The sequence below is a fragment of the Hippocampus zosterae genome, chromosome 4, assembly GCF_025434085.1.
Source record: "Hippocampus zosterae strain Florida chromosome 4, ASM2543408v3, whole genome shotgun sequence".
NCBI classification, from domain to species: Eukaryota; Metazoa; Chordata; class Actinopteri; order Syngnathiformes; family Syngnathidae; genus Hippocampus; species Hippocampus zosterae.
Genome location: NC_067454.1, coordinates 24,674,314 through 24,683,860, shown reverse-complemented (window position 1 = coordinate 24,683,860; position 9,547 = coordinate 24,674,314). Strand labels below are relative to the sequence as shown.

Sequence of the window (9,547 nt, the reverse complement as noted above, 5' to 3'; positions counted from 1 at the left end):
CTCTCATTTCAAACAATGTGTGACATTTAATGCAGTGAATTTTGTTTTTGTTCCACATTGAGTCCATGATAATAGAATGGAATTCAGTGTAACACAAAACATTTCAACTAGCTTCTCAGACTTTTACTAAATTGCCATTTTATTATATTTGATGGGGAAAACACACAATTGTCCAACATGGTGAAACGCAAGAGGGCAGTTCTGCAGTGTCATTATCCAAAGTTTTGTCAGAACCTTTCCAGAAACCGCTGAATCATTCCTTTGAGGCAACTGTCCTTTAGGGCTTAGAGTTAGGTGTGGTTAGGTTGAAGGACATGCGGTATGTGGACAACGACATTCCCGATGCTATCGAAGCATCACCTTCAACCAAATAGTTCGCGGGCAATGTTGACACCTCTACAAAACAAGATTCAGGAAATGGATCCAGTCTTAAGGGATAGCAAGTGCATGATGCGCGCCCCTTGTGCAGACTAGCAAGGCCTCGAGTGAGAGATGCGACAATAAGGCAAATGCAGCAGAGCGCATACAGTGAGAGACACGTGACAATATAAGGAACGATTTAAATTCACTATAGCTCTGTGGGGTGACAATTTACGTGTTAAAATTAAGTTGCGCGGGTCATCTTTTGATACACTGCAGATATTTGGCAGACCTGAAGGGGTTATTCTTTTATTTAGATATATATAAACAAACCCAATGACCACACCCAAGTTTCTTCATAAAACATGCATTCACCAGATGAATGTATAAGATACGGACTGCACGCGCGAAGCGGGTAACAGAAAACAGAAGACAAATGACTTCTAGGTGCCCTGAAACCTATTTAAAATTAACTACAGGAATCGAAACCTCATCCCACAAACCTGTAAACAGGCCGGGCTGGGCAGTCGAACTAGTTTAGCGGGTCTGAGATGAGTCAGAACAAGTCGGTAGGAAAGATTACAGCATCAGAGTGCATGCCAACAATGATGGCATGAACAGTTGGTATAAGACAGTCAGCAAACCTGGGAAAAGAGTATTCAACGATGATACATCTCACAGCAATAAAAGGGAAATTAGACAATTGTGAGGCCAAGCCAGATGAAGTGAAAATGACTCTATGGAGTTAGCTTCAGAACATCCCAGTAAATATAAACCCCCAGTTGACAGCACTCCTAATCAGGGGGAAAAGATAAAAATAAAATCATGACCATGTCCGAGTCAGCAAGCCCGCCCACACTGATGTCCAGATGAGGTCTGGATGAGGAAAGAGTAAAATGTTATCTCTTATATATGGATATAAATGCAGAGCCGTGAACATGTTCTACTTTCTGTTCTCACGTGTACCCAGGCAACAATGCCAGCCCGTGCACTTGTTAAGACACCTAAGTCTTCTTCTTCAGCATCTCAAAGCGTCGCGTGAGGTCATCAAAGTCGATGTCTTCCGAAGTTGTGTTATTCCCGCTGAAGGAGGTTGCCGGGAGCGTGTCCGGGACCGAGGGAAGTTCTGGGAGAGCGTTGTTGTCATATAACTGTGGCGAGGGACCTGCAGCAGAATAGGATGAACCTGTAGCATTAAGGCCAGTACTGTAACCGTATGGAATCGTTGATAGGACTTACCAATGGCCTGAGAAGGAAGAGAGTGTTTTAGGTCATCAATCTGAAAGAGAAGAAGGGTGTTTGTGACAGCATCTCCTCACATTAGAGTCGAGGTTACGTTGTGTTAGTGCTTCAAGTAAGAAAAGAAACAAAGGTCAAATGCTTGTGGGGCTCAATGAGGAAACCACCACCTTTTGTGTGCGTCAAGACTTATGAAGCTTGGGAGTTTCCGCTGCAGCATTCTGCTCAGTCCAATCTAATCACAGGTCAGTTAGTGGGACCACTGAGTTGTTAGTGCGCACAATACGTACAAGCCATGCGTGCTACCTATGTTTGCGCACACAAATGAAAAAAAAATTAAAATAAAATAAAAAAATTTAAGCCAACTTAGGGAAAGGGGCAGAAGTGCAGAGGTAAGAGCAGAAGCTAAGTGAACAACTCTTCCCTGAGTGATGCCCTGCCCTGCCCGTCTGTCTGTCCATCTGCAGGAGCAGGGAGGGGTCATGGATGGGAAGAGTTTGCTCACTTACGGACTCGTATGTGGGGGGAGAAGTGGGCAGTTGAGGGGGCTGCCCTCCGCCCACGGGGTGCGGGAAGCTGTTGTAAGACCCAACGGCTGGATTGAACGGTTCCTGGAGGGAAACATGGAACATCATTTCACTAATGAAAACACACTCCCCTTCCAACCACAACACGCCAAGTTGGGGTCAGAATCCAACCGGCATTATCGTGCCAATTTTCCAGAAGACGACGACAATTTTACAATAATCTTTTTTTTTTAATGTTTTACATTCATAATGATTGAGTATTTGGGGTGGGGGGGTTATAAAAAAACAATGATGATTTACTATCAGATGTGCAACAAAAAAATTTCGAACCTCACTATCATTCACAAATTCATTTCATGTATAAAAATAGCTTGGAAAGTCTTACTTGTTATCCATATAAATGCATTGCAATTATTCTTTTACATTTCAAAATAATTTCAACATAGATGGTGACTTTACCTACCCGATTATGACCTCATGAGAATTAATTACCGTAGGTTAGGTTTAGAAAAAGTGTAATAAAGCAAAAACTTCATCACTCAGTTCATTCAACTAATGCCAATCAGCTCCATTTGTGGCTGTGTCTGAATCCTCTGGGAAAAATAAAGTGATGGCGGCGCGGACACCCGCAGCAGTTCCTCTTGTTGTATGTTGAGAGGGAAGAAATTTCATACAGCACATTTGACAATAAAGTTGTATCCAATCCAATCCATGGTGGTGAAATTAACTTGCCTCGTGGATCTAGAAGTTATCGACGTTGACGTGTGCGTGGCTCATCCTCAGGCTACGGTGAGTGAGTGCATGTCTGTTTTCATAATTCCAATACAAGCAATTTCATCAGAATAGCGTGCTCATAACAGAATGCTTAGGTGGAAAAGTTTCCAAAACTCTAACTCACATCTTATTATAATGACGATGGTATGTAACCGATGCTTCAACTCCAAGCCCCCAATCAGCATGTGTAAAATGCTGGTGCCGGTCTTTTTTTCCCACCATCTAATATTGTAATATGATATAATGTCGGTGTTCAGTCACTGTTGTAATGTAGTAGGGGCACATATGCACTCATTGGGCATTTGGTGAGCGTATATGGGACAGGTGTGCCCCCCGCCCCCCGTCCGCACAAACAAGCCGAGTTGACTGGTGACAGTCATCACTTGCTGTCGACGAGGTGCAATGTGATGATTTGCCTTCGAGAGGCATGAGACATTTACGCAGCCTTCGGAGTTGGAAGACCAAAAGACACTGAGGTTCCTGTTCCTGGGAGAATGCACAACGCACTATGACAGATTTGTCCGTGTCTAGCCATGATGGTGTGTGACAGAGCTCCCCGCACAGCGACACCCCCGACGCGGCATTTTGGCGATTTGAGGCTCGGCCGTCAAGTAAGTGTTCCTGTTGGTGTTGTACATGAAACGGATAAAAGCCCATCTTCTTGACTAAAAGGTCGATTAAAACGCTTAACTAGCCTTCACTACCGAGACTACCATTGCTGACCATTTTAGGGGTTTGGCCCAAGGCTGATAACAAACCTGTTACACCCCCAGAAGGCTCGACCTCACCACCATATCCCTGTGCAGGGTCAAGCAAAGCCGTTGCACCTCCTGGGAGCCTTTAGTTTTTTTTTTTGTTTTTTGGTTTGTTTTTTGGGAGGGTTCGGGGGGTTGCTCCTATTTTTGTTGTACCTTTTATTTCATTTGCCTTTCTTGTTTTAGACTTTGATTTTATATATTTTTTTATTTTAGGTATTGCCATTTACCCGAGACACAGCCTACCCACCTGTCAGCATATCAGAGGCTGTGAGGACCTTCACCGCCGAGGTTGCCACCCGCAAGTCTAAGTGACGGTGCGCAAGTGGCACTTTTAAGTCAATGGGCGCGTCTGCGCAGTAGCCCACGTTTTCTGACTTCAGAGAATATGCCCCTAAGTGTGCAACCATACTTGACAGTCACAGTAGCACTATACGCAGCCATTTCAAATAGCAACTAAAAATTGCAAAAAGGAGTATTTCCCTGTCTTGTCATTTTATGTCACCGTGATGATGCTGTGGTCTGCGAAACACAACAGGACTGAAAATGTCATGCACATGATTTGTATGTAAACAAGGACGTGAAAATAAAAGGCTTACTCCTTTGGGAGTTGGATAGTTGAACGGTGTAGGCATAGGCATGGGCATGGGCATGGGCATTGGCATGGCGGGAGCTGTGAAACCACCTCCTCCTCCTCCTCCACCTCCGCCTCCTCTTCCTCCTCCCCCTCCTGACTTCTTGTCATTGTTCATGTCAATCAGGTCCGCTTCATCGCAACTCACCTCAGGCTGACAGGGGAAAACAATGTAATGACTGAGCAACACGACAACATACTGATTTGCACCTTGTTGTAATTCTTACCCGGACCATGGCGTCAGGTTCATACGGCACATTATAGTTCTTGGCTATCTCAATCAGGTAGCGTTCCACCAAGATCTTGGGGGGAGCCTCCACACTCAGCTTGTGCATCAGCTGCAAAAATAGCATACATTCGATCAGGCGGCAGTGCTGGCATATTTCTTGGCTGAACAGAGTGAGGGGTGTGTATGTGAGTGTATGTGAGTGTGTGTGAGTGTGTGTGGGTGGGTGGGGGTGGGGGGGTGCCAACCCTTTCATTGACTGTTCCAATCTGGTTTGTCCTGCACAACTTGCCATACTCCTTGCTATATTTGACACAGAGCTGTTCTGATACCTGTTAGAATTGAAAACGAATAATATCAAAGCTAAACATTTTTGGTGCCAATAGTGTTTCTTGAAATGAGTACGTACCATTTTTAATTCAACAACCTCTGACTGAAGTCGAGGAGCTGCCCAGATAAGAGTGGACACTGCCTCTTGTAATCCTGGATCCAACTCCCTGAAATGATTTGACACATCAAAACATACGCTTTGATTTGAAAAGTTCCTTGGCTAAATCGGTGCCTTACTTCATCGACTGAATGAGGCCAAATCGTGTCAGCAGCAAGTCACAGTAAAGCTCCAGGATCTCCATGGCTTCAACCATATAGTCCTCTCTGATGATGTGCTCCACACGGATACGCGCCCGCTCATCTTTTCCTGACGACAGGTATTCTGAGATCTCCTTTCGAGCCTTTTGAGCGAGCTCAGCTTCATTTTAAATTGTTGAAGGAAACACAAGCAGAATGTGACATGAGATTAAAGACCAAATTCAACATGCGTGTGGTTCTACTTTGTCAGGACTCACTTTTCTTTTTCTCAAGAAGCTTGAGTCGGTTGATGACAAGCCGAAGGTTGACTCTTAGTCTCTCAGATTTGAAGCCTCCTGGCATCATTGCTGGATTATTTTCTCTGCTGTTAAAAATTCCAAAAGAATATATTTGTGTGTGTCTGCCAAAAATAGGTCAACCCAACGTGCCACACTAATGATCGCGCATTTTGAGTGGCAACGTAACCGCTATTTTTCAATATTTGACTGTGTTTGCATTTTCCACCCTAGCACTCTAAACGATTCCTATTTAGGACACATTTGTACTTTTAACTACGACTTCTAAATTTCTCCAAAAAGGAATCATACAAGTTCTAAGACTTAGACAACATAGCCCAAATTTAGACAGAACTAATCAGTGCTTTTTAACAACAGCAATGAGTCATAAGGCCTGTTAATCTACTAGAACTGTACCTTTGACTAAAATGTGACGTGGGATTCTCTTTAAAGGAAAGTGTTTTAAGACAGACATTGACAGTTATTTGCCAGTGTTTTGTCGTCCTCCTTTGCTGCTAGAGGTAGAGCGTGCATACGCTCACAATTTCTGAATGAAGCAGTTTACAATCCAGCTTGTACTGCCTGCATTGGGCTCCGTTTTTTGGGCCACTCTGAATAACCGAATGGCACATTTGAACAACGTTTTGTGCTTGCCAATGGTCCGAGTGAAGTACAGAGTAAATTTTCAAATGCAACCATGATGAAGGAATGGGTTTTTTGCAGTAATAAATTAGTTTTTTATGTTTTCCGTTTCTTCGCAAGCTTTCCAATGATATTAGTCTTTTGAAATTAGGATAACATTTAAGAAAGCATGAACGGCGGAGTCACAACAAATGGTCACATCTCAAACTCGCTCCACACTGATTTTGCATTATCGCTGAAATCAGAGGAGGGAAATCAGATGACTCCCACTGGGATTGTCCCAATTCCGACCTCAAAGCGTTCGAGGTGAATGCAAACAACCAAAATGGCTGATTCTGAAAAATTGTGTTGTTGTTGTTGTTGTTCATCACAACAGATTTTGATCTACATCATAATTTCTTCCCGTTTATAGAAATAAATGAATTGTATCATCAAAGCATCTCTCTCAGTTCAGCAAATAACTTCATGCAGAGAGATAAGAAAAGAATAAGATATCCTTTTATCCTTTATTCGTACCACACTAGGGAAATTTACAGCCTCCAGCAGCAAGAATGTATGTAGAAAGAAGAAAGGAGAAAGAGAAAAACCTTTATTAGTCTCACAATGGAGAAATTCCCAATTCACAGCAGCTAAGTTATGAAAGGAAAAAGTAAAACAACATGCAACACCAGCAATCAAGAAGCCAGTTGGTAAAGTTGGTGTCTCTTAAAATTTTTTCCCGACTTCGCAACTCGGACCTCCCAGTTCAAAGGAGCGATCCAGTGGGGGGTTTTCCTCGTCAAAGATTATGAAAATTCCAACTTCCGCACCTTCCTCGAACGCAGCATAAATGTTGGCCGGAAATTGGGCCATTTCCACTGGTTTGACGGAATCGTACCTTTATTATTTGTCATAGGACAATAATGCTTATATGAATGGAATTGTCTTCAAAATATCTTTCTCGAAATGCGGCTCTGACGAAACCCTGTCAAACTTATTTTTACACACACAAGAAGTTACCGTCGTCCTCACCCTTCTACCTTTGCCAGTCTGAGTCACTCAATCATGTGACCATGACCAACTCATGGCAACACAACAGAACGCCCAATACAACTGAAAACCCACTCGGTGAAAGAAAAAAAAGCCAAGTTACGTAGGACTACACAAGCCGTTAGCGTTAGCACACACCGTGTCTAAACGACGGCGAGCTTCAACACACCAATACGATTTTGCGCACATTTTAAAAGTATTCCCTTCCTTTTCGAAAGAAATACAATAAAAACAAGTGTGGGTTCAAACAAATTTGGCTATGAGCAAATATTGGTTTGTTAGCAGTCTTCTTGTCTGGTATCTGGCTAGCCGAGCTACCTAGCTCTTGTTCTGTACTAAAGAGAACAGAACAAACTGTCTGGGATACGCTGTGGTGGTATCAAGGACACGAATAAGTCCGAAAGCTGTTAGCGGTTTAGTTAACTTCAAGTAAATCGGTGTCAATGACGTACCTGTAAGTGGCCGTCCAGGACGGGACAACTCCAATAGTGTTTGCGTCGGTGCTCTGCCGCCGACTTGACTTCCGCGTTTAGCTGTTGTGATGTCATGAGGTTTCTATTTGGGGAGGGCACCGTGGAACAACAAACCCGAATGCTGACATCAAACCCACTGAACGAGTATGCGAAGTGGATCATGCTGTTGATGAACGTGACGTAACAGAGTTGGGAAAAACAAAATATACCCTACCTATGACCAAAAGGAAAGCACTTTTCAAATGGGCGGCCAGTAATGGTGATGTAAGTCGCCAGCTTGCGGACTTTACATGCAGAATATTAGCGTAATAAAAAATGAAAAAGTTACAGATACTAATTGTTGTTTTTGTGATGGATCACTGATTGACTTTCATTGATTTTAGGGTTGCCTATCCTCTAATAATATATGAAAATGTGTTTAATGCAGAGGAAGCGTTCGAAAATACAGGTATATTCCATGTGCCAGACGCTTCCCAGACCAGACTAGTACAAATTCATTCCCTAACCCCTTAAACCGAGGGCACCTTTGCCAAAAACGCCTGTGGAAAGGCATGCCCAAAGTAAATTTGTAGCTGTTCTTGGACTATTTGGAGTGTCCGCATAGTTTGGGTCTTTTTTTGAAATATTCAAAATGTTATCATTATTCAATATTTTTCCCATACAATTAGAATCTGTCTCAAGTGCACCTGTCACTGAACTATGGATGTTAGAAAACAGGGGGAAAAAAGCAAATCTAATGTTCGTCTAATTTCTTTTCACACAATCCGCCTTGAAAACTGATTTAGAATGTTGATTAGGACTTGAAAACACTACAGGATCAAAGCTTGAGGTCACCCCAAGTTTCGGTTCAAATTCGACAATTATAACATGTAGGGTACCATTCAAATCTCCAGAAGCTCAGCTTTTAAAAGATGTATAACATGTTAACCCATGTACTCAGCTGACGACGTGCAACAACGATTTCTTTTGACAGATGAGGAGGGCCCTTCGGTGGGCCCTCCTAACTTTTAAGCGTTATCGATCAAGCCATTTTACCGCATCACACATTCTACACTCTTCGTGGCAGGTTAAATCCTGAATGTCTGAGTCTGGGTGTGTATTTGACTACTTTCACAGCCATCTAATTTATGTAATATTATTTGCTTTTAGGAAGGGGGCGGAGTGGCTGCTCCAGTTTCTTCCCACATTCCAAAAGCAATCGTGGCAGGCTGATTGAACATTCTGAATTGTCCCTAGTTGTGAGAGAGTGAGAGCATAGGTGATTGATCGCCTCTGTGTGCCCTGCGACTGGCTGGCAACCGATGGATGGGGACATTTTGAATCGGCTTCCTCGATCGTCTCCATTCACTGGCGTGCGCGTTTCACGTACCTGCTTGATGCATCTCGGCGATTTAATTCGCGCTTTTCCATTTCATCCACGTGTACAAATACTGTCATGTACTGTTGTAAAAAAAAATGTGTAAATGGCCGGTTGGGTCTCGAAACATTAAGCAAGCTTTGTGTGTGTGTGAATGTAAAAGCGGGTGGACCACCCTAGGCGCACTTGCCTCATGTAACAGGAAAATACTTGTACTTTAATATTTGTTTTATTGTTTGTCACACACTCAACCTTTGCGCTTCATTTATGAAAGGCAAATGATCATAAAGGGTGTAACAACTGATGTCACTGCGTCCTGTTATCATGACGTTATTTCGAACTATAGCTTCCCTACCATACACCGAAATATACAGGTGAGATCAAGTGTCATTCTTAGTTTGCTTATAGTCCTCTTGGTGGCAAAACAGCAACTTATTTGTTGAACTTGCCACTCTAGTTCATGAGTCACCAACATTTTTGAAAGTTTAATGAAAAAGGCGACCAGTTTCACATACTTCCATGTCCTTCTAAAACAACACATTTGTTCAAATTATTTGGTGTTAATCATCTCATTGTTGGAGCAATGGTACAGTACTAAAACATAGTTTTGAAATATTGTTTCCAAATGTATACCACAGCAAGTGTTATATAAAAAAAATATCAGAAAA

At 42.7% G+C, this 9,547-nt stretch overlaps 1 protein-coding gene across 3 annotated transcripts; it reads right to left on the bottom strand.

Moving 5' to 3' along the window:
- Window positions 1-112: 112 nt before the first annotated feature.
- ist1 (IST1 factor associated with ESCRT-III) lies at window positions 113-7,667 on the bottom strand. 3 transcript variants are annotated; one of them, XM_052063291.1, is made up of 10 exons: window positions 7,502-7,667; window positions 5,361-5,464; window positions 5,083-5,263; window positions 4,925-5,012; window positions 4,764-4,847; window positions 4,517-4,627; window positions 4,255-4,443; window positions 2,109-2,210; window positions 1,600-1,639; window positions 113-1,525 (listed from the first exon to the last, which is right to left on the bottom strand). In XM_052063291.1, exons 2-10 carry the CDS (start codon window positions 5,446-5,448, stop codon window positions 1,365-1,367), a joined length of 1,044 nt encoding a protein of 347 aa, XP_051919251.1. In that variant the 5' UTR covers window positions 5,449-5,464; window positions 7,502-7,667; the 3' UTR covers window positions 113-1,364. The 3 variants fall into 3 exon arrangements, with proteins under 3 accessions (XP_051919251.1, XP_051919252.1, XP_051919253.1); XM_052063292.1 differs by lacking the exon at window positions 2,109-2,210; XM_052063293.1 differs by lacking the exon at window positions 5,361-5,464 and having other exon boundaries at window positions 7,502-7,613.
- Between the last annotated feature and the right edge of the window lie 1,880 nt (window positions 7,668-9,547).